The following is a 26,017-nucleotide window of genomic DNA, read 5'->3' as shown; positions in this document are numbered from 1 at the left end:
TCTTCATACTTCACACCGCATGCATGAGACAACCAGGGGATCAGGCCTAGTCAACATGGATTCATGAAAGCCAGGTCCTGCGTGACCAACCTGATCTCCTTCTATGATCAGGTGACCTGCCTAGTGGATGAGGGAAGGCTGTAGACATGGCCTACTTAGACTTCAGTAAGGCCTTTGACGCAGCCTTCCCCTGCCCTCTCCTGAAGAAGCTGGCAGCTCATGGCGTAGACAGCTGTACTCTTCGCTGGGGGAAGAACTGGCTGGATGGCTGGGCCCGGAGAGCGGTGGTGAATGGAGTCATATCCAGCTGGTGACTGGTCACGATTGAGGGTCACTGTGTTGCGTCCAGTCCTCTTTAATACCTTTATCAATGCTCTGGATGAGAGGATTGAGTCACAGAATCACAGAATGTTTGAGGTTGGAAGGGAACTCTAGAGGTCATCTAGTCCAACCCCCCTGCACACCCTCAGCAAGTTTGTAGAGGACAGCAACCTGGGAGGAAGAGCTGATCTGCTTGAGGGTAGGAAGGCTCTGCAGAGGGATCTGGACAGGTTGGATTGATGGGCTGAGGCCAACAGTATGAGGTTCAACAAGGCCAAGTGCCAGGTCCTGCACTTCAGCCACAACCCCATGCAACACTATGGGCTTGGGGCAGAGTGGCTAGAGAGCTGTGCAGCAGAAAAGGATCTGGGACTGATAGTCGACAGCCAGCTGAACATGAGCCAACAGTGTGACCAGGTAGCCAAGAAAGCCAACAGCCTCCTGGGTTTTATCAGGAACAGTGTAGCCAACAGGATCAGGGAAGTGATGGTTCCCTGTACCCAGCCCTGGTGAGGCTGCACCTTGAATACTATGTTCAGTTTTGGGCCCCTCACTACAAGAAAGACATTGAGGTGCTAGAGCGTGTCCAGAGAAGGGCAACGAAGCTGGTGAAGGGACTGGAGCACAGATCTAATGAGGACTGCCTGAGAGGGCTGGGGTTATTTAGTCTGGAGGAGGCTCAGGGGGGACCTTATCACTCTCTACAACTACGTGAAAGGAGATTGTAGTGAGGAGGGGAATGATCTCGCCTTCAGAATAACTACCAAAAATACTGCCTGTATGCTTGAAATCACAAGAAGGACAAGCAGAAAGGGCCTGAAGTTTAGCAGGCATGGTGATGATGGGTTTACAGTTTGACTTTATCTTGAAGGTCTTTTGCAACCATAATGATTCTATGATTCTGTACATTCAATAAAGTTGCAATATACATGTTCATAAAGTTGCAAACTATTGTTGACTACTTGAAACTTAAATCCTTACAATTTCTTTGACTTTGCAATTTCTTTGGGAAAAACGTTTTGCTCTAAAAAAAGGTAACCAGGAAAAAGCAGTGGCTTTTAAAGAAGGAAACATATTTAGCAGCAAACAGCCAGAAACTGTGTTGTATTCCTCAACAGCATATGAACCATAGACTTGATAACAGTGTGTGCTAATTTCAGAGGAAGAGTTTTGTTACCTTTAGTGGAATTCAGCTCCTGATTTTTAGTTCAATACATGCAGAAGTTTAAGCATATGAGCAATCCAGTTCACTCTTTTTCCCAGGATCTGAGTCTTAAGGCAGGATTGGCTAAGATTGGGCTTCTGCAAAATTAATATTTTTTTTTTGAAAAAAAGCATGGGCTGAAGGCCAAACAGCAGAGCATGAATTATGTAGGTAATGTACCTCTTTACACTTGTTATCTTTCACTCTACCAATAGTTGTTCAAAAAAAAAAATCCAAACCCTGAAAAATGATTTTAGTAAGGACCTAATTGAATGAAATGTGAAAGACCTCTAGCCCATCAATTTCACCATAATGCGCACTTGGAGAACTTTGAAATTTGTAGAATCATAGAGTAATTCAGAGTAATTCAGGTTGGAAGGGACTACAGGGCTCCAAACACCAGCTCGAAGTTGGATAAACTGTGAGTTTGAACCTAGTCTCCGGGACTTTTTTTCATTCGGGTCTTGTAAACTTTCAAGGATAGAGACAGCATAACCTGTTGAAGCAGCTTCTTCCAGTGCTTGACTGTCTTCATTTTGAAAACATTTGTTATTATATTTGGTGGGAAGCTCCTTTCCTTTAATTGTGGCCAGCTTTCTGTCATCCTCCCACCAGACACCTCTATAATAAGCCTGGCTCCATCTTCTCAATGATTTCCTCACTTGTCTTGGAAGGTTGCTAGCAGTCTCCCCAAGCCTTCTTTTTTTTTCACAAGTCCATTCTTTTCAGCTTCCCTTCCAAGGTCAAGTGCTCCTGCTCCCTGAGCATCTTGATGACGCTCTGCTCAACTTTCCCTAGTTGATCAAAGTCTTTCTTGTTTTGGGGAACCCAAAACTGAACAATGTCCTCTAGATTCTATTTAGTACTTGCAAGAAAAGTGTTTTGGCCTGCAAGAGAATAGGTTTCCTGCAATTTCTTTTTTTGTTGTTTTTTTTTTTTATGTAGAAGGCAGTCTTGAAAGTGTTTATTCATGCTAAGGATTCTTTCTGTACAAATAGGTAAAAATTTGTGTTGCACTTAAAATGCATTAAATCTTTGGCTATTGACTGTGGTAATTTTGAACTTTCAGGGGAAGAAGATACGTGACTGCCTCTGTATAAAATTGAAACTTACATCGTCTTTCAAAGTGGTATCCAGAAACGGCTTTTGAAAGAATAGGAATTGAATGATGTGAAAAACATGATTGATGGCAATTTACCTCAAAAGAGAACTGATGGCAACTGGAATAAGAATTATATTTTGGGTATCTAGTCAAAGCCAAGTATAGTCATCATAATTCAAAAGTAGGATTTTTTTTTTAATCTAGCATAATTGAAATTAGTGTTTCATGTTAGTGTTCTTTAATTGCTATTCTGAACATCTTGCATCTTTTTATATTACTCAAAAAAGCACAAGGATCTTCACTATTATTTGCCTTTAATATTTATAGTTGCACTGTGTAAAGGATTTTAATGAAAACCGTTGTCTACTGGTTGTCACTGTGTTGCTTAAAAATTATATGAAAAGGTAGTGAACAATCACAGAATCGTTATAATTAGAAAAGACCTTCAAGCTCATCAAGTCCATCTATAAGCCCTTCAACACCAACGTGCTAAACCATGTCCCTAAGCACCTCATCTACACGTTTCTTGAACACTGCCAGGGATGGTGACTCCACCACTTTCCTGGGCAGCCTGTTCCAATGCTTCACTACTCTTTCCATGTAGAAATTTTTCTTCATGTCTAATCTGAACCTCCTCTGGCGCAACTTGAGGCCATTTCCTCTTGTCCTAAAGATATCATATAATACTTTTCTATGTAACTATAACCAAACATAAACATAACTAAATATGTTTGAAGAGAGAACTGTCTTCTGCTGTAATGACACAAAGTCTTCAAGGAATTAACAAGTTCAAAACAGACTGGTTTGTATACTTCAAATCATGACTCTGATTTACAATAATTTGAAGGTCTCAGATACAATGAATACATGCTGAAAGTTCCATTATGAGCAGTAAGCTCAGCCAAAAAGGTAAAAATATCCTTTTGTACAAATGTTTGCAAGGCAAGACACCTGTATTTGGAAAGGCATATCAATTCCCTTGCTCTGCAGGAATTTAAGGATTAAGGGGTTTGGGGCTTTATTCTTAAAATAGCAAAATGAACCAAAAATAAATTGTATTATTTTTTTTTTTAAATTACAAAAAGTGACACAGACTTAGCTACCTTCTCTCAGCAGGAGTATTTATATTGCAAACAAAATGTTTCAAGCAACAAAGGCGCACACAAATAGTCACTGCTGTAATATTTATTTGGAATTTAAAAAGCTCATCAACAATATTTTGTTAAATAAGGTCGCTGTAAAATGTGAAATGCAGTTATATTGACTGGTCAAGATGAAATTATTTTATCCCCACAATTTTTTTTTTCCATGGATTCAGGTATTGGTGAAAAAAAGACATTTTTAAATAAAAAGACATGAGGGAAATCATATTAATCAATAACAGTTAACTTATCCTACAAGTTATGCTTGTGTACCAGGAATAGGCTTAGCTATTAAACATTCACTTGTATTAGTCTGATCATCACTCCTGTGTAAAATGGATGCCATCCCTGGAATCTGAGTAAAATATTTTTTTGCCCGGATATGCTTGCGGTTTATTCTGTGAATAAATACAGCTTCGTATGCCTGAAAGGAAAGGAAATGCAAATTGCATTAAACAATTAAAATAGCTAGCAATCTATATGTTGCTTTATATTTTACACAGTTCAAATAGTGACTATTTAATCATTATGCCATATAGTTTACTCATAAAGATACATGAAAATAAAATATTTAGTTGTTCTATACTGCTACCTTACAACCCATTACTAGAAACTAATAATCACTCCTTATGAAATATTAACCCCCTTTTAAAAATCAAAACACCTGACATTTTTACCATCTCAAGATAGGATCCTCTTCATATAAAAAAATTTTTACTTATCTTTGAATATGAAAAGGACAATGCTTAAATAACAGTATTTGTTAAGTAACGAATATAAGAAATTTCCTTGATAAAATAGAGTGATTATTTATAAAAGAAAGCAAGCATTTTCTAGCATTTCAGTTAGTCTATGCTTTCTGCAGTGATGTAATTTCCTAAATTTCTAAATATTATTAGTAACTCAGAATACATTATATATACACAGAATACTTAGTTGAAAAATAAAACCCTTTTTATCTCTAATTTCATCATTATTAGAAAGAACAACTATTAAAGGAAGCAGTTAAGAGGCCATTTAATTTCAGTGAATGAAAGGCAATAATCCAACTCATAATATTGCATTTTTATTTTGTGTTATTTTTGCTTATTTGATATTCATTTCTTGAAACCAAGCTTTGGTAACCAGCAAAGGGGAAAGACTCCTTGCTATAGGTGGCTATAGTTTTGTAGAAAGAAATAAGTGAAAATAATTTATAATTTTCAGGTAGGCTTGTATAGCTTTTCTGTTCCTTTTCTGGTCTTTTGTATCATTGAAGTGTGCTAAAAGTTGTGGTGCAAGGCATGCATTGCTATCAACCTTCAGCTGCTCTCTGACATCATATAGAAGATGTTGCAAAAATCAGAATATTTCAGAAATCATAATAGCAAAGTTTGAAGGAAAATATTACAAATAAAAAAGTAACTTTTTTTGGAGACACTGATGGTATACAGGCTTAAAATATGTTACACAAATACATAATATTTTAGCATATGAAATTCAAGATTTAATTTACTTGTCCTCATAGATGAAGTTTATTCACGTTTTGCTTTATAGAATACTTGCATAATGTGAAAAAAATGAAATACACTTTTCATATGTAGTTTAAGTTTCACTATTTGGGAAGAATCCAAAGCCGAAAAAAAAGTTTCAAGCTAATCAAAATTATTTCTATTTCAGTCAAGCAAAAAAGAGTAAAAGCACTACTAGAAGTTATCATTCATATTTAAAACATGAGTGTAAATTCTGGACCTGATCAAGTTAATAGCATCTTTTGACTGTGACATCCAAAATAATTAAGTTAATCCAGATAAATGTTTAATCAGATCCTTTGCCAGACAAAGAAGTTCTTCCCTGCACAATTCCAGAAACATAATTGTGTGCATGAACAGATCAGTTTCTAGGTTCACATTGCTCAAAGAGCTTTGCTGAGTGAAATCAAAAAGGAAGATTCAAAAAGGGAATTTCCACGTTGAAATAGATTTTTAATGATCGCAAACACAGTAAGTTTCTGCTTGAAAATCCAGTTTAGGTGCATACATATCATGGGTGTCGGAATTTCATTTCTTTTTAGAATTCTGTGACTAATTTACTTTGTCCCCAAAGCGAAGCTTTCATTGACAGAGTAATTCATTTTCTGTGCCTGTTTATTTCCCGCATATTCCCTCAAGACTTGCAGAAAGATGGGTAATTAATGACAACAGAAATTGCATATGTAATACACACACATTCTGTTCACAGATGAATTAAGAACACCTCGAACAAATGGACATTAGACAACAAAGACCTTCAATCACTTCGATAAATCAGTAACCGGAGGAGAAAGTTTTAGCAATCCAACACTAAAAGCTGTTCACAGGATTTGCTTGTGCCTTAGAAAGCCAAGTATTCTACAGTGTGATCTGCACTGGAGTGAGGCATTTACCGGACTACCATATCTAGATAGAGGGCTTCTTTAACAATTTTGTTCAGTTATTCCAACTGGGAACAGCGCTTATTTGGAGAGTTTTTACAAACTCTGTTACAAATTATAAGATTACATCTTCACTTAAATGACATCCCTGTAAGGCAAATTTAGTCAGTTTTTCTTAAATTACAAATGCTTAAACTGTAAACAAAGAGCTATATACAACCACTCTGTTATTTAATGCCAAATTTATACTAGTAAACTAATTGGGAACAGAGTATGTGTGAAATCACAGACATAGAACTGCCATACAGTTTATGGCTAATGGTTTTCATCCAGGGCATACACTTCAGAGAACAGTTGAGCGTAGGCATGGGACTGTCCTCAGAAAACAGCAACATAGATGACATCACTTAGATTTCGTATTTCTGCAGAAAAAAATAGGGCAAGATGGAGCCTAGGAACACGCATGTGAGGTCCACTGTTCCAACTGCCCTACGGATTAATGTCTGTTTTATTTAATCATGCAGATGCAATATTTAAATGGTCACAATATACCCATTCATGTTTCGAGTAGCCTAAGGAATCTGTAACTTGACCAAATATAACTGGATTCACTTAAAATATAAATATTTTTTTAAAAATACCTCCTGAAGGTTGCATAGTTTAAGATGTGCATCTGCCTCATCTTTAGTCAGCAGAATAGTGTTCCATGGAGACCACTCATGGTGCTTATCCCATCTGACCATAACCAAATCATAGAGGTCATCGCAGGCACTCAGAGCTGACTGACAATCCCATATTTTCTCAACCATGTACTTCATATCTTGTTGCTGCAATTGAAAACAGTGTTGAGAAAGAAGCATGTTTAATTCTAAAGGAAAGTCTTGTGACCATGTAAGCATCCAAAAGAAGCTCCAAGTGAAACACTGTTCTATGCATAGGCCATATAATCACTTGGTTAAACAATGTCTAGATATATAGCACATTTTCCGTTAGTGTGGTGTGGCACTTAAACATTTATTTTCATGTTCATCAGTAAATGAGTTATCACTACGTGCTTAATTATGTTAATTTACATGTAATCAAAATAATTTTGTCTGGAAAACATGGGAAATTAAGATGACAAAATCTCCAATCCGTGACTCACTAACTCACTGCCTATTCTGCTCCCTTCTTCTTCCCTGCCTATGAAGAGTTTATTATGTACATGATACTGTCATGCATTTGACCTAATGAAGTTATAACATCACATAGCTATGAAACCAGACAAGCACAGTGGGAAGCCTGTTTGTAAAGGTGCTCTAGTGCAGAAAGGTGCACAGATGCATTTCTTGCATTGTTAGGGTTAATTTAATTTACTACTGAGATCACTACTAATTTTCAATCAAAGGTGCCACTTCACTGAAAAAATAAAAATATTTTGAGTCATGAACTACCACCAAACTTTGGCAAGGTTTTCTGTCACCCTCCTTAGTTCTTCTCTATATTAGTTAGGGAAAAATTATTAGAGGATTTTATCTATAGGAGACTTTGCAACACCAGACTTCTAAATATGTTTTCCTCCAAGCAAGCCACCTGAAATAGGCTCAAGTTTTTGTTTTGCACATACTGACAATACGGTTTAAAGAGTGTGCAATAAATGCTAATTGTGAAGTTGTTTAATCTCTGAAACAGTTCAAAAAAATCTGGACATTTGAATATTTTTAATAACTAACACGTTGCAATTACCTCTGCAATTACCAGAGTTTAAAATCTTCCCAGTTAAAATGTTTTGTTAACAAAATAAGTTATAAATTAAAAAGAACTAAAGAGAAAATTTGCTGAAGACAGAGGCAAGTTCTTTGAAATGAAAACCTTCTTAATAGCAATGCATAAGATTAGATTAATACAGATGATGGCAAATAATTTATACCATTAAAATAATTAATGATTCTCACTCTTAATGAAGGCAAAGCAGTAGCACCTCCAAACATATAAATATTATACTAACATTGAACAAGAATGTCAAAACCTCAGCTTCTTCATTTTTGCCTTCTGAAAACACAAAACAATATAGTCATTTTACTACAAGGAATTCTTATCTGTGGTCTATAAATGCTTTAAAAACATCCTCTCTTGAATGCCATGATAGTGATGTAAACATTATTGTCGCTTTAATGATGATGCCAATGTCTTCAAGCAATAAGATGGCCACTGCAGGACCAGAAAATGATGATGCTGGGTGATGCATTCACCAGTTAGACTTCTACTTTCTTTTACTCCATTGCTTGCAATCACTTTTGAAAGCACAGCTATACTTCTAGAACTTGAGAGCTTCCATACCACAGGAAGAAGTTTTGTACCATTTAGCCAATCTCTCTTATGAAGAACATACACAAAATAAAGAAAAAAAAATCCCCAAAGCCACTAGTTTTCATTACTAGCAATATTCTTTCAGACAGTACCTGAATTAAGTAAACAATTTTAGCGCCATCTTGATAATCGGCTTCAGATTCTCTGAGATTTTTTAGCATAAGTCTGTACTTCAGAAACGCCTCTCGCTTCCGAGCCTCGTTATCAACCTTACAGCACAAACGACACCGGCCAATGCTGCGTGAACAGGCAGGAACAGCGAACTCAGAAGATGGCAGGTAATTTTTGCAGCTCCGACAGAAGTTAACATTGTTGTAAAGCTGTAAGGGATCTGGCGGAACCTAAAAGAATTTTTTTTAAAAAAAAAAAGAAAAGGTCAATTGATCACAGAATATCTGACTATTACAAGTGTGTAACCCTAAGAGTATCAGGAATACATTTTACATATATTTTTCCAAATAGTCTAATATTCAAATGTTAGCAATATTTATTTTAAAATACCCAACAGATACTGTTTTTAAGAAAGAACAAAAGTAAACTTGTCTTTTTATTGTACTTGTTAAGAGAGTCACATAAATCATTCCCTTTGCTCATTAGCTATATAAAGACCTCAAACATTCTTACCCAGTGCTGTTGCTGGCACATTTATGTAATCATCCACTTATTTGCTTCCTCTGTATTATTATCTTTTGAAAGTAATTTTTTCTGTATTTTTTTTCATTTAGAATCTGTCCTTAATCTCAAATAGTGATATTATGGACATATTTTCACATAAGAATATAAAAACAACAGAGCTATTTGTCAAGAAAAAGATGAGGGAAAGGTAATAATCTAAACCTGTTAACAACCTCTCTAACCCTCTCCTCATGTGGTCTGTGAGGAATGTAATACAACCTGTGAGGAAGGCCCATGGCCAATATTGGTCTATTTAAACAGTCTGACAATCCAGCCACCTATTGGGGTCATTTATCCTTTCTGAGAGTAACCTGGAGCTTTTGGGTCCCTCTCTTGCTGTCTGTCCATGACCTGCCATCTTTTTTTTTAATTATTGTCAGTACAGCTGGTTGCTAGAAGGTTACCAGATTCTAATACAGATATAGGTGCAATTCAACCTTGCATTTAAAGTCCAGTCAGCCAAAAGCTACAGAAGACAAAGTCTCTGTTGCGGCTCATCTAGGTCATACGTACGGTACCTAAGCCTAGCTGAAATGAAATAATTTAATTGTTTCCAAATGCTGCTATCATTTCCTAGGCCTCTATTCCTGTAGGGGAATCCTCTGCTGATCAATGCAGAATGCTGCTTAAAGCAGCCACACTGTATTATATTTTTCATGTACTTTGAAGTCAGCCAAGAAAAAATACATATAATTTAAAATGGTTGTCCACTACTTCATACCCACACCTGCTTTTCATGAAGTATCAATGGGCTGCACAATAATGCTTGTGCCAACAACATCTGCTCAGGTGCAAGTTCACTACGTATCACTGACGGTGGCCCTGTGCCTTCCAAGGGGGAAGAACAAACCTGCAGTTTTTCTGCTTATATCACTTCATTAAATGTCTCTATGGGCTCCCCTCTTGCAGTTTACCCTCATCGCCCTGTAAGCCCTTCCCATTTACACATCTCAGATTTGCTATTTCCTACCTACAGCTCCTGGGCAATGTCAGTACTACCGCTGAGTACCACCGCTGCTCCCTGTGCAAGTAGGTAACTGTGAGAGAACTGTGTTCTAGCAAGATTTTACATCTTAAGGAACCTGTCCTGCAATTCCACAGTAAAAGCTCTTAGAAAGTATAATAAAAAGCATTAATTCTTCCCATTCCCCTTCACTGCCTTTACTTTCCTGGCCCCTCTGTCAGACTGTATAATAGGAATATACCTTAAGTATTTTAGCAACTTCAGGGTTAAACTTTGGAGTTTTAATATACTGTAGAAATAATGTACAAATTCTTTTCCTCAGTCCTTCTAAGTTGCATTCTTTCACATCTCTCATTGTAAGATCAACTTCCCTGTCAATTAATTCTACTATTTCCTGTGTTAATTTACAATCATGTTCCTGAAAGAAAGCACAGAAAGAAAAAAAAAACCTCAATATGAAATCATACCAAAAAAAAACAGGTTAGAAAAAGAAATGGATTATGTATCATTTATCTTTTTGTATGTTTACAAACAACAAGAAGAAAACAATACACACAAACAAATATTTCTAAGATACTAAGGGGTCTTTTATGTTTCATGTTCAAAACAGGAGAATTTAGACTTGTACTCAAATTTCATAAATTTAATGCATGGCCATTCTATCTAGTCTAATAAAACCAAAATCTCATTACCTTAACAACTGATATATTTTTCTGAACAGCTTCACTCTTCTTGGAGAACCAATATTAAACATCTAAAGAACCAAGTTTTGCAAGTGTTTCATTTAATATCTCCATTTAGAGAGACTTGCTTAATGTCATCATGACAAAAGTCATCATAGAAAAGAAAACAAAACACAAGCCAGGTAACTTCCAAAAAAAATCCAAGAAAACTAACATAAATAGATTTTAAAAAACAAAAACAGAACAGAAAAATAAAACCCTGAGAATGCTTACAGATTCTGCTTTCAAATGGCAGGACTATGGCTGTCAAAGCCTGAATCAAAGGTGTGAGAAATTGTAGATCTCAAGGCACTAAAGGCTGAGCATCTCAGATGAAACATAGGGCACATGTAAAAGTTTCAGCTTCTAATATCTCTGAAGTATCTGCCTACAAAGCTTCGTTTGAAAATGCAAGAGGAAGTATAAAAAATATACATATTAGGTAGCTTTAAAAAAAATCACAACAGGCCTGGGTGACTTGATGATTATGTTTGGGAACTAGTAGCTTCAATATTTCAAATGCTTAAAGAAGAGATTCTCCAAAGATAGATGACAACAGGTGAATGACAATGAGTTCAGTGTTCTTTTGCCTAAAATAAGACACTAATTTACAGAAATTTGTTCACTACAATAACACTCTCTTCAAGATGGGCAGAAGTTCATTAGCTAGCAACATTCCCATTGCTGTACTGATTTTAGACTGAATGATTACCAAAGACAACAGCCAAGTATTCATGTATTTTGATAAGACCAGGAAGCTGCATCTTATTTTGATGCCAAGAGCATCCTGCAAGTACAGATTTTTGTACAGGAATAAAAAACTAGAACATCAGAATACATGCTGCCAGCTGCTATTTCATCTGAGCACTAGCAGTAGCAGTTGGCATAGGAGAGTGTGGAGAGTTGTGGAGGGCATCAGTACTTCTACCTGTAACAGTGACAAAAACAAACAAAAAGAGTTCTAAAAAGGTATTTCAAAGAGTTGAGAAAAATAAGCAAAAAAAAATCCATTAAAATATCTTTCATGGATTTTATCAAGTTATAATGAATATTAAACTAAATTTTATATTGAAATTACTACATATTAACACACACACAAAAAGGTTAAAACAGTGGGTTTATAACACTTGTAACAAAATAACACAACTTGAAAAAAAATCAACACACATCAAGGAGGTGTAACATGAAATTAGAGCATTTCTGGCATGTAACAGCTACTGTCTCATGCCAGCTGGTTCATCAGGCTTTCTCTCTTGCTGCCAGTTGATGATTCTGGCACCTGTTTGCCAGGCAAAGCACTGCTTATGTGTCAACACAATTAAGTGACTGTATGCCTAGGTATGGAAAGTACAGCTTCAAGCTAAACAAACAGAAAAATAAAACATACCTTCACTGTACGTCTGAGTGTCAGCAGCACATCTATTCTCTCATCTTTGGGGATATCATCCATGCTAATGCTGCGGTAGATTTCAAGTAGCTCTCTGGCACGGAGCGTGTACGGTGTATCCATTTCAGTGATTTTTCCATCAAATGCTTTCCAACTCTTAGGCTGTGCACACTTCAAAAACAATTTGTATCACTCTGAGCTATAATAATCTGATCACCAGCTGAGCAAGTAAATTATGTTACATCAAGTTCCACCAGAGCAAACAAGGACTTAACTCTAACATTTGGCTAATATGGAAGGGTAATTCTACTTTTGATATTTTTACAGTACCATCTACCAGAACAAGCATTGCATTGTACCATTTATTTAAAGTTCAAGGTCTTGAAAATTTTAGCATAGGGCATATTAAAAAAGTAATATTCTCCCCTAGGGATATGTTCTACTTTAAAATGAGCTTAGTGACGGTGGTCCATATTTCATCTTGGAGTCTAAACTATCACTAAATTCAGTGGGACCACTGACTTTGCAAGGATTGCAAATTTAAATTCTCAAACCCTATGGTGGTATGAAGTATCTTCATGGAGCCATTTGATTTAAGTTAGCCATATAGATGGATAAAATGCACAGGCTTAGATAAAGCTGACTTAGGTCTGGCATGAGTTCACAGCTTTTCAGACACTTCAGTAGCTCCTTGTTTGCAAGGTTACTACACAGCACGTGCCTACTACTTCGCTTCTCCTTTTGCACATCACAGACAGATGCAGTCAGATGCAACTGGCTATCCCAGCAGATGCGTTGCTGGAACGTTATTTCTGTTTCAAAGGACTATTTTTTTTCCTGTATTTTACACTGAAGTCATTTAACAAAAACTAGAAATGATCTTATGAACAAACGGGCAGAATCCAGGATGCTTCCTTCCTTGGGGATCTTCTCCCTAGTGCTCTCTTGATGAACAGGAAGGGTGAGAGACACAATCTACAGTCAGAGCAGAGTCAACTTCTGCCAGCTAACAAGCCTTGTGAAAACACAGGTTAACTAGATTGCACAAACGCAACAGAAAACATGTTTGTATGTTTGCCCAGATAGATGTACATTCAGATCTTGGAAAAAACTTTAACTGAAATGGATGACAAGTCCTTTTTTTGCTGCTCACTATTGGCAGCTTTTTCAGAGTTAATTCTATGTTTCCAACCCTATACTGTTGAAGTGCTTATCTGACAGGCTGTATTAGTACAACTTAGATTTATGGCAATATTTTTGTGCAGCCTGAAGCAAACATTGTACAGAATGTTGTGAAAGACAAGTAACACTTTTTTTCTTATTACTGTCTGCATCTCCAGTATGGTGCTTTTATATTTCATGTAAATATGTACACCTTTTACTTTATTTACTCATTTGGTAAAGTCTTCCCTTCCATAATAGCTTTTTCTCATCTTAGACTGAAGAGAGCCTAACAGCTCTCACTGCTGTCAAGTTATTCATGCCAAAAAATCCATTCCTCACTGAATACCACTCCATACCACTCACTGAATTCCTCACTCTATACCACTGAAACATAAGAACATTATTTAGAGTACCTATGATGAATATTATGGGGGTACTAGAGCAATGAAGAGCTACAGATTGCTTGCCAATTATTTGCACTTTTATTTCTTAAAGCTATAGAAACTAAGATGTTTCACTTTTAAGCTTAAAAGTGATTCTAAATCACCTTTATAAAAATGTATCCTTGTTGTTTTTATAGATGAAAGACTGAAGTACATTACATCCCTCAGATCAGCAAAGAATAACATTTCAGACTAAATTTCCAGCTCTAATGAAAACAGTCAACTTAGTTCCTTTGTTTAATAAGATAAGATTCAGTCAATACCCTTTTGACTTTCTAATCTATACATGAACATACAATAAATACTTATTTTTAAGACAGATATATGGTAAACCTAGGCTGAGTGGGAGAATTAATGATTAATCCAGCTCCTACATGATAATATTTTGTAGAGGGGAAAAAAGGAAAGTTACCTATCAATCTATTCTTCAAAACTAAATTTTAATTTTACAAGCATTTAAAGTCATATTTAAGTGCTTGTATTGATAATTAAAATGCAATATCAAACTTTTCTTTATATAGTGAAATGAACATCACTTAGTTCTTAGTTTTCATTAGTGAAACAAAGTGTTTTTGAAAGAAAGAAAACCTGATTGGCAACTTTCTAAAGTTTCAAAAAACAGATAAAGAATAAACATAGTATAAGTTTCATGCATGGATTCCTACATCATTATAATTCACACAATACAAAATGTGCAATGGTATTATTGACATGCTTTATAATATCAAATTAGCAATTAGGAGTTGTGTTAAAATTTGACCCTTTAATGCTGACAACAGTGCCATCAGAATTGTGTAATTGTGCACAGAAGTTACATAACACAAAATTATCTACTCAGTGCAAATTTTTATATTAGGTATTTAACTAGTTGTGTCTATGCTAAAACTCAAATGACAGCTTTAATGATATATTGTTCTTAGCTTTCATCAATAATCTGTCACAGAAAGAGAAAATTCTCATTTTGAAAAAAAAGAACACTGAATTTGAGTTGTGATGACTGAACTGTATTGACATGAATAAAACCAAGTAATTAAACTTTAGATAAATTTTGCATTTGCATGCTTAACTGGTAAAGCTAAATGAGAGACTTTTGTCAGATAGCTGGCAAATGTGTGCTATATTCCTATACTTTGGTATTATGTTCAGCCTAGAATGAGTTGACCGACCTTCCCGAGGAAGCGCAGAATTGCTTGTTGTCGATTCTCCTCGTCCGTGTCCAGTTTGTACCTGTTGATGGAAGCGATCAGCTGCGCCTCTTGTTCTAGAAGGCCACAAAGGGCTGCCTTTCTTTCAGTTCCAGAAAGACTTTCGTTAATCCGTTTAGTCTCCTCCTGCCTCCATACTATGGATACAAATATTTTTGGTATTTTTTAATTGTGAGTTTTTTTCGAACAAGATTTCTACTTTCATATTTAAGAAATTAATTATTTATTTTTCTGTATTAATTAAAAGCCAGATTGCAAATTAAGAGATTGTTATGCATATTCTCAAGAGACAAAAACAGGGCACAGAAATTTATTTGTAATATACCGATACTCTGTTAAGGGTGTGTTTGTATACAGCAATGCCAAACTGTCAATTCATGCTGCAGCCTCAGGGATGATTTACGAGAATTAAAAATGAAGTCGGTATGCGAGATGGGAGAACTTAGTTCTTGGATATGTGTAATGAAATGATTTCTTCATGATTTTTCACCAGAAACAGCTGTTTCAGCTTTAAACAGTGGTAAAGAGTATAAAGATTATTCTCCTAATGATAGCTAAACAATACCACTACAAGGATTCAATAAAGATACCAAGAAGATCTTCTCAGTTGATTAAGAGCAGTGTCTTACTTTGGTACCACAAACATTCAGTGCTTAGAATACTACTGTTTTCAACTGCATAAAGTATCAAAATCTCCAGAAACTCGAAGTCATCTAAAACTGACATTGAAACTTAGTCTAATTTAGACAGTCAATTTTAGCAAGCACGGTCATAAACTGAGTATGTCTGTAGCATCATCTCTTGGCATCCAAGATGGAGTTCACACATGTTAACAGCCAGACAGCAGCTTTCCTCTGCCTTTCTTCTTTTACTAGTGAGTCCTTCAAGTGAAAGGAAGTGACATGCAAAGCAAACAATAATGTCAGCAGCACGTGAGTCAGAGCATGCTGTAAAATCAGGCATTCTGGCCTTTTTTTTTTTTTTTCTCCCCTCCTCTCTGTCTCTCTTTCCTTGGAGCCAGGTGGGAGCAAGGTGGTGGGGAGAAGGGATTTTTTAAGATCGGAAGTTCTGCATTCCTGGATCTTATCTCAAAGTGTCATTACTGTTTCCAAACAGTTATACAAAAACAAGGCACAGTGCAAAGAAAACACGAAAGAACAGGCAGGGGCAAAGGGAGAGTTAGAGGGGAAGGTTTACTTTCTGCCTTTGGTTTTTCTTATCTGCAATATCTTATGTTTTCCATTTTTAAGTATTTCAGTTCATTTCCTTGAGGCTTTCCAAGCTTTGGTATGAATATGACTGCTGTCTGACGAGTTCTGAGTAGCCCAAGATATTTTCAAATAAAACCAGACGGCATAACATGAAGCTTTATATAAATCATAGAATCACAGAATGGTTGAGGTTGGAAGGGACCTCTAGAGATCATCTAGTCCAACCCCCCTGCACACGCAGGGTCACCTAGAGCACGTGGCACAGGGTGGCATCCAAGCGGGTTTTGAAGATCTCCAGAGAAGGAGACTCCACAACCTCTCTGGGCAGCCTGTTCCAGTGCTCTGTCACCCTCACTGTTAAATTTTTTTTCCTTAAGTTCCTGTAGAAGGGAATCATATGCCTCAAGGGGGCAGCAATTTCAAAGGCAAATCTAATAAATACAGTAAGCAACTTTGTTCCTATAGAAATAAAGAGCCTCTCAAACACACTTATCAATATTCATCTCCTGATAGACCACACATGTATAATCAGGTTAGATATGTTCGTCTTGTCTGTTTTATAGGCTTGCGGATTTTATTCATTATAATTTCTACTGCAGTTTTTATAACACATACAAATAAAATAGTTTATGCTTTTAAACATAAATAATGAACATCTCTAGATGCAGACACATTGATGTGTTGATCATGTATCTCATTTACACCATACAGTCAACAGGCAAGTTTTTGTGCCAAAAAGCAATTGCCTGTACTGGCTGACCCTGTAATAGTATCCTCCTGTTATGATCAGCAGCAATACCCTTCACAGCTCTCCAGAGGACAATAATCTCATTCTATTAGTGTCACAATGATTTAGCTTGTATAGACTGTTGACACTATAGGAATGTAAAAGTAGTTTTCAGCTGCAGGTAGGAAAAACATTGTTTATGGAATCAGTAAGCTCCGTTATAATAAAGCAAATGACTGCAAATGTCCATACAGAGAAGCAACTAGTCAGCTACCAGGAAGAAAAACAAAGATTGATATCAGAACTTTATGCGAAAAAAATATGAAAAAAAGGTGAAAAAAGACACAATGTGAAAAAGACATTTCAAATACTGAACTTTGTCCTTTCACTTCTTTAGAACTGGTAGGTGCTTCTCAGGTTGACACGGAGATACTAAATTCATGCACGTGCAAAGAGCTTTCTTATTTGTGAATCCAATGGTATTTTACTAAGCAAGAGAGACACTTATAAAACTACATGTTTCATATCTAAAAATATTACGAATGTCAAGCTTGTTCACAAGCTCACTTTGTTGTTTCTACTGCAAATAAGGTTGTTCATTCAAATAAATTAAGATATCCACTCAGTGGATAGAACATTAACCAGAAAGCCGTTTTCTAAGCAAAACAGTAGGTCAATAAAACAAATCAGATCCCAAAGAGTAGGGCTTGCAATAAATAGAGAAAAAAAAAAGGTGATCTCAGTACTTTAAGCTTTGATTACCTAATCAGATACACACATAAAAGACCTTGATTCTTAAGAAGTGAAAAACTACACATCTCTGGAAGATAAATGAAAAAAAAAAAACCACATACAGAAAAACAAAACTAAACAAACAACAATCAAAAAAGTACCAATAAAAAAAGATCAGAAAGGAAAAAAGCAAACAAAAAGCAAACCCCATGAATAAACTATTTCCAAACATAAGAGGGAACCAATAAAAATGAAAATTTGTCATGTAAAGTAAAAATATTGTTAAGTCATTTATACTTTCAAACAGCTGAAGTTGCATTTAACCCAATTAGTTCAAGGCCACACATAAAATATGACAGAATTAAAAGATTCGGACGTATCTTGGGAATTCTTGAATCATGATCTTACAGCTTCTGAATAAAAATGTTGCCTCCAACACAGCACAGGCCACCACGTTTTTGGCCAGTTTATCATGGAAGAAACAGCTCTAACAGGTGATCCATTCTGCCAAACGTGCACCAGGCACAGTAATCTCCAACCACCACTGACCTCCACTCCATTAACCAAAGAGTTAGGCTCTAACCAAGCAGCCAGCCTTAGGTAACATGCTCTGCCACAGGCCACAAAACAAGTACCTTGTTTACGAAGACATTTTTAAAAGAACTCTTGCAGTTTTATTATATGCTGCTATAAGCTTATTGTTTTCTACTGGTTTTCACTTCTGTTTATCCAAAAAAAGGATTCGATTTTTTTTGCTCCTGTTGTTGCATTTGCAATGCCATCCTCCTGTTAGTTGTTATGGCAATTATCTGCAGTGTTCACTTTACTTTGCCAGTAAAGGTTAGAGATGCTTGTCTACATTAGATACATTTCATTCTGGTAAAAGAACTACGTCTGTGAGGATGCCCTGTAAGACTGGCAGTGGTTTAGTGAACCATGAAATAAAGAAAATAGGAGGAAAAGAAAAACAGTAGAGGAAAAGACCACAGACAAAAGAGCATTAGTTATCTTTTGTAAAATTCTGGGTAATAAATTAACTCATTATAAAAATTGCACATATTAAATTATGAATGATAGACCTTAACATTGAATTCTTTATGGCATTATTTTGAACTACTTAATTGTACCAGATATATTTCAATCTTATTACTCTACAAAAAAAGAGTTCTTCTCTTCTAACTGTCCTTAACATTAGAGATGAATGAAGAAAACAATAAAACTGTCAAATAGCACAACTATCAGCATCACTCTATAAGTTGATTATTTCCTAACCAGGCTTCTAGAAGTATATGAACATTAAATGATTTTTTTCAAATGAAATTCTTCTATCCAGAACATCAAAGGAAGTAGCTACAGAACCATAAAAGCAGGAAAGCTTTGTTTTAAACAAAATATACCCTTTTCAATAACATATTACTGATTTGAGAGCAATTCTTTAAGAAAAAACTTACCTTCTAAAGCACGGTAAAGTAGCTCATAGTCTTCTTTTGTTTTAGGATTCTGTCTCCGTCTGTACTCACTTTGTAGTTTTTCTTCTTTCTCTTTTTTTTTCCTTAACTCTTCTTGTGCCTCCCATTCCAGCCTTAACCTCTTTTTTTCCCTTATGTTTTGTACTAAATTTATAGCATGCCAGCGACGGAAATAGGTCTGCAATACTATTACCTACATGTGATAAAATGCATAAGAATCATCAATCTAAAACACAACAGTTTAGAACAAAAATATTACACTATTTACACTATTTTTTCTAGCTAATTAACTACATTTCTGAATATTTCTATTGTACAGAGGCTTATTTTTTGTTATAGAAAGTCACATTGCGTTGTGTTTGTGGGCACATAGTGAACATGATGCATACAAGGCTGTTAGGACACACACCTTCCAAAGGATGGAGGAAGTATCTGTACTATACTAGGGAGAACCTAGTCCTAAAGTGGCCCAAAAGCTCCCACCAAGCAGGTCAGCACCTGAGCCACAAGCAGCACATCAATGCAATTATCCCGCTTCAACAGCTGAGGAAACCAATGCACACACAGGTAAATTCAGACTGCCTATTTTAAGCATCCAATTAAGAATAGAATATTTAAGAAGCAAATGCCAACTCTAACATGGTGATTTGGAGTACTTAAGTTACATGTGCAATCATGGAATAGAGTGATCAAAGAGCAACCCAAAACACAATGCCAGGATGGCAGCCTCTTCACCCTGACTACATAGGGAGCCTTCATGAAGCAGCTCAGTGCCCCAAAGGACCCTTGATCAAAAGACCCACAAAGTGTTTGAACAGACAGGTTCTGCCTTCGTGCCAAAGCTGATGGTCTGTAATTTATCAAAAATGAACCATTTTGCCAAATATCACCTAATAAAGAAAAACCTCAGAAGTTGAATCCAGGTCTCCTAAATGTTCTATTGCTTTACCATATAAGGTCATTCATGGCATTATGTAGCTTGGGCCTTTCTAAAGGGATGAGAATGTCATAGGAATGAGCGGAATGCTCAAGTTTCTGTATTCATCAATGAGAAGGTTTCTCCACAGTTTGGCTGAAGAGCAGGACAAAGGGAGGGGAGACTGAGTGGAGCCATGAGCCGAGAAGGACAAAAAGAGCCATCTGCAAGGAGATGGGGCCTTTACAAAGGAGGGAAATAGGGCAATTGCCCCACATTCTTCAGCAAGAGGGACAAAGGAGTTGGTGAGCTCAGGTGAGAACAGATGGCGGGAGGCCGGAGTTCGGTGTAGGCGGGCCGGGAAGGCTGTAACTTCTGAGTACCTTGGCCAATGGGGAAAAGGAGAGGGCGTCCCTCGGTCGGGAAATTAGGATAAAAGGGGGGGCTGCGTCCCCCAGCAATTGGAGAGACCCCACAGGGATATGCCCGGTGGACTCTCCCTTTATTCGAATAAAGTTTTAGGACTCCTCTGTCTCCTTTTGGACATTCAGTTCTTGACAGCGAGATTTTCCGCACAGGAATAAGTTTACTTTTTAAACCCTAATGCTATATAAGTAAATTTTAGTTTAAATTTAGAATTTCTAATATTTAAAAACTTACAAGCCTCAGAAGTTGTTAAAACATTATTAATGTTGTAAATGAGCTGGTATATGCCTCCTACATGTCGCAAAAAAAAAAAGGAATGTGAAGACTGAGCAGATATTTTAAACTTTAAGCAGGCTTACAGATTCAAATGGGTAAAAACTTACTGCTTCAAGTCTACGTTTATGATATTCATCCGCCGTAACGTACTTCCCAGGTCTTATTATTTTGTCAGTCATGTTTGACACATAAAGACCAATTTTAGTCATCTGCGTGGATGTCGTATTTACTGTTTGTTGGAGCTTATTTTTTTCAAAAACAGTCTGGAAAAAAATGCATATCAAGTAATAAATACACAGACGGTTTTTTTTTCCTCATTGCAGTAAGTGCTAAAATTAACTACTTTTAACAAAAATCACAAAGACTAATAATATTCATCAATTAAATACATTCAAGTACATACTTATTTCTCATTTATTGCCTAATTTCTATTTGAAATAATTATATTATATTGACATTCTATTCAATTTGACAAAAAAAAATCTAAATGAAACACTTTAAAAAGATTACCTGTGTTTCCCTACAAAATACTTCAATCCCTTTGTCAGGTCGTTTTTTAGGTACTGTTTGTGAGCCTGCATTGTGAAATTCCACTCCTGTAATACTATGTTTAAATCCACCCAAAAATGGTTTACGATAGGTAGGTCTTTCTATTTTTACAGTTAAATCTTGAAATGAATCAGAATCTGTTAAAATGGAAGTTATAAGATCAAAATATTATTTAAGTAACAAGCTGAGTTAATATATACTAGTACACATTTGAAAACACCATTTACCTGTTTGTACTCTGACAGTTATTATGTCAGGCATGTGGTATTCCCGTTGAATCACTCTCCTAGAAAACTGTTCTGGATCAAGACATAACGCCTCAGTCTGGAAAATTCCAGGAGACTCTGCCCCAGTTCCTGGAGCAAAAAAGGCAGGGGAAAAAAAAGGCTACTTTCTGATGTTCTCAAAACAAATAAATTTATTATTAAACGAGCCTACCTTGAGATGATTTCATTGAAACACTGCAACACAGTATAATCATGAATTACTAAGCTGAATAGTTTACACAAAAACTGACAATTATATCTAATGTAATATTGTCACTAGAAAAAGCCACTCATTATACCAACCAATGAATGAAAATATTTACTTATTGTATTTGGAAACAAAGATTTTTAAGTCAAAGCTATTTATTAAATACACTTAGTATTTTTTGAAATTCTGACCAAAAGCTGCTCCAGTTTAGACCTGATCTAACGGCTGAAGGAGTGAACTCTGGTGTGAGGTAGCTGACTCATTGGGGCTTATTGTGGGACAATATTTTGAACCGGAAGCCTTGTAGCTTCAGAAGTTACTTTGCAGGTAACTTTCCAGGTTCAAAGCACAGAAAATAGGAAAGTGGCAGGTGAATGACAGGAGGTGCTACAGATTTAAATTGCTGAAATGTTTGCTATGACCCAGTCCAAATTGTTAGCTCAGAGCCCATACACTTCTATAAATTACGCACTGCTGTTTTTAAAATACGTGTGCAAAACACTGACGCATACTCATGCATGTTTTCAGAAAGTAGGATCACTTTATAAAACGCCATTCTTCAGTCCATATATTGCTTCCAGAACTTCAGGTAAGTACACTACACACCTTCTCAAGTTGTTTTCTTACATGGCAATTTTCAGAGTCACCTTAAGATCCAAACTATGCAAACTTGAACCGAATTGCAGGGGGGAAGGTATGCAAGAAGCCATAGTCAACTTGATGGAAAAATATATATCTTTGTAAAGCAGAAACGTTCAGTGTTCAACAATTTTTTTTACCTGTTACCATGACACTTGCTGCATCTTCTGACAGCGCTGAGTCTTGAGAAGTTTGCCGCTCCTCTTCTGAACGCATTAATTCAGGAAAAGGAGGGCGCTTTGCAGTTGTAGCAGGGGATGCAATGCTCGAGGCGTTGGGCTCAAACCCGCCTTGCTCCACATTCTCCAGCAGCTCTTCCCCGCGGCCCGAGCCCTCCGCTGACGGCAATGTGGGCTCCATGCCAGCCTCATGCTCGCCCTGCTCCTCGCCCTCCTCGCCGCGCTGCTCTGTGGCCGTAGCCCTTTCTGAAGACCAGGCTCCCACTGCCAGGTCGCCATCGTGAGGGCTCCCAGGGTCCTTTACTGGGGGAGTCCCAGGGGGTGGCTCTGTACCTGATGTTTCTGTTTCATCTACTTTGCTGCCACTACCTGAGGTATCGTCCATTCCCTACCTCACAGCTTGCACATGGCTAAGCTCTCTCCAAGAACAAGCACTTCTGAAACGCACCGCGGGCCCCGGGGTACTTTTTTTACAGCCGTTCGCAAGGAGTCTGCTCGGAGCGGCTGGACGCCCTATTTTGTACTAAAGGCAGCAAGCGGAGGCCGCGGAGGGGCCCGGGCCGGGGCCTGGAGGGCGGGCGGGCGGGCGCTGCGGCGGCACCGGCCCGCGTCGCCCTGCGCGGCGGCGGTAGCCATAGCAACGCGGGGCCTCGCAGAGTCTCGCGGGAGTTGCGGGGCGCGTGCGCCGTGGGGGGGAGCGCGCGGGAGGCGGCCGCGCTGCGCGGTCCCTGCCTGCGGCCCCCCGCCTGGAAAACGAGCCGGGGTCTTCCTTTCTTCCCAGGTAAATGGATCGTGCACCGTACATGGAAAGCAGCTTTGCTTCTTCTTCCTTCCGATGCGGATCAGGGGATCAGGGACAGAAAGAGGGTCCTGTTCAGAACTGAGTCACCCACACTTCGGTAGTAGGGACAGCAAATTAGGAATAATGAAAATCCCTCGGTATTGCTGTTTCTTGGCAATATGAGGTTGTTGTTCTGGTTTAACAATCTCCATCTCTTGCAATATTAGGTCTCATCCTAGAGACATGATGGTTTCACTCACATAATGACTCCAGTGAGAGGATCTAGAAGTGTTTTAAAAATCTTCACTCTGCAGCTTACAGTGATTTACCTTATAGCAGGTAATCACAAAATCTTTTCCTGCATCACATATTTCCAGAATCGCTAATGGAAAAAATCAAGCAAAATCATTACAACCAAGCTGCAAATTATGCCTTGCTAGCATATTCATCTTAAAACGATTACTTGCAACATAGTTATCCTAATACAGATTCTCTCTTGTTAAACAAGATTCTCTCTTGCCTGTAAAACATGCCTGTACTGGTTGTTGCTAGAGCATGGTATCAGATATATATTTACATATAACAGATACATATCTACAAGCATCAGATACATAGTTACATAGTTAATAGACAAAAAATTAGCTTTTCTTTCTTGGCAAAGATGTATTGTTAAATTACCCACAAAGATAAAAATTTACAAAGGCTAAACACTGATATTATCTCAAAACTTTAGACCATTGTCTATTCTCCCTTTAGCCTGAGTGTCTGTTCAATGTTGATGCTAAAACCTAAAATCAATTATTAAACTAATAATCTTATGTGGCATGGATGTAATTAATTTATAATAGGATAATTAAAACAAATGGCAATTCAACTAGCAATAAAATCATGAAAATAGATCATAGCATATTTTAAGAATATGATAAAAAGCTCAGAAAGCTGAAAAAAGCTATTTCTAGTGTGTCTTCAGGAGGACCTTTTGAAAATTCAGGTTGACTCCTAAATTAAAGCATTTCTGAAGGCTAACCTGGCTTCTTCTGGATAGAAAGTTTTATAAGATTATCCTTTTTGTGATTCACATGGAAGAAAATACATAAACAACAGAAATCACTGAGAATAGGAATTAGATAATATACTTTTCAAATATCTATCTATCTCCCCCTTCAGGATAGCAAACGACCTGTATCAGAATCCCTAATGAGGACACACTTGAGATGAGAAAATAGATGTGAATAAGCTTTTTAACAGTGAAACTCAGTTTTAAAATATCAAACTTCAGGAGCAGTGGGCCACAAATAACAGATTTCCTCTCCCCTGCATCACAATTCACAAGCTTATAGGATAACTACTATAATGACATGCCTAATACTGTTTTGAAATGGAGAAAATAACTGCGGGAGAGTTCAGCTACTGCTTCAGTTATGAAAGGACAGAAAGAATTCCAGTAGTTCTCACCATGCTTCAGGAACTTTCGACATGTCAATATAATTCATACTAGACCTCACAATTTTATTTTGCTTCTCACATCAGCTCAGTATTTGTGAGCCACAACCATTCATCCTGATTTTTCTTTTGACATCATTTGCTTTCATTTAAGCTTATTATCCATTAGCATTTTTCATTTGAAATATTGTACTTAATTTTTGTCCTCCTCTGGAATGCCATCTAGTGGCTTCCTCTTAGAAAAGACCAGCTTTTACTTTTGTCAAAGTTGAAAAATGACTGTTTGAAATTTTCAGAAGTCTAAAGAATTCTGTGATTACAGTAAGAATATCAGAGAGAAAACAAGCAAGCAAGCAAACTAACAAAATGCTCAACAATTCACCCTGTGAAGGGTTCATAAACTCTTACAGGTTCACACGATTTTTCTTCAAAAAAATTGTCAGAAGGCAGAAAAAGATTTTAGAACATTCTTGAGGCTCTTACTTTTAAATAATTTACAAAATTTCCTGAAAATGCATAATGGTTGTGCACAATTAGCTATCTGCACCTGACAGTTCTATTTCAATATACATGTACTGTATGTACAGCTACGGCTGCCGAAAGGAGTGAACACTGCCTTCATCAACGGGAATGTCTTAAGATACAACAAGGCACCAGCATTTTTTCCTCTATCAAAATCTTCAGAGAAAAGAAAAACTTTTCAAAATAGGAGATTTCTTTTTCTCTTGTTTTTTGAATCTCTATGAGCAATCCCATGAATTAGTAAGTCAAGCTTCACGCTTCTACATACAGACTTATTGACTCTGTGTTCTCCAATGTTGAGATGGTGATCCTCTGCTGCCTACTAGATACAAATCTTAATGCCTATGTGAAAAAGGCTTCAGAATTTCTCCTGCATTTTGCTTTAAAAATCACAAACCAGCAAATGCTTATTATGCTACTGGAGAGAACTGATAAAGGTAATTGTCTTAGTAGTAGTAGTACAGTAATTTCAATAGTAACTTCCAACATTTGGCTTTATCTCTCTCTTAGGGATAGCGTTAATGCCAGATGTAACATTTAAAACAAAGGCAGTTTTGCAAGTAAAGTCTCAGTACTGCATTAACTACAAAGGTTGTTTTACGA

The 26,017-nt window shown here is 36.9% G+C and overlaps 1 protein-coding gene across 1 annotated transcript; it reads right to left on the bottom strand.

Moving 5' to 3' along the window:
- Positions 1-3,877: 3,877 nt before the first annotated feature.
- Positions 3,878-23,118, bottom strand: IQUB (IQ motif and ubiquitin domain containing). Its single transcript, XM_088521913.1, has 12 exons — positions 22,618-23,118; positions 22,319-22,324; positions 21,604-21,732; positions 21,338-21,513; positions 20,935-21,090; positions 19,192-19,402; positions 15,032-15,207; positions 12,259-12,429; positions 10,391-10,567; positions 8,603-8,851; positions 6,803-6,988; positions 3,878-4,193 (listed from the first exon to the last, which is right to left on the bottom strand). Exons 1-12 carry the CDS (start codon positions 23,051-23,053, stop codon positions 4,029-4,031), a joined length of 2,238 nt encoding a protein of 745 aa, XP_088378039.1. The 5' UTR covers positions 23,054-23,118; the 3' UTR covers positions 3,878-4,028.
- Positions 23,119-26,017: the final 2,899 nt, after the last annotated feature.

The sequence above is a fragment of the Tinamus guttatus genome, unplaced genomic scaffold (assembly GCF_059628265.1).
Source record: "Tinamus guttatus ecotype Peru unplaced genomic scaffold, ASM5962826v1 Tinamus_guttatus_pri_ptg000138l, whole genome shotgun sequence".
NCBI classification, from domain to species: Eukaryota; Metazoa; Chordata; class Aves; order Tinamiformes; family Tinamidae; genus Tinamus; species Tinamus guttatus.
Note: the sequence above shows the minus strand (reverse complement) of the source record. Positions and strands in the feature narration are given on the sequence as shown.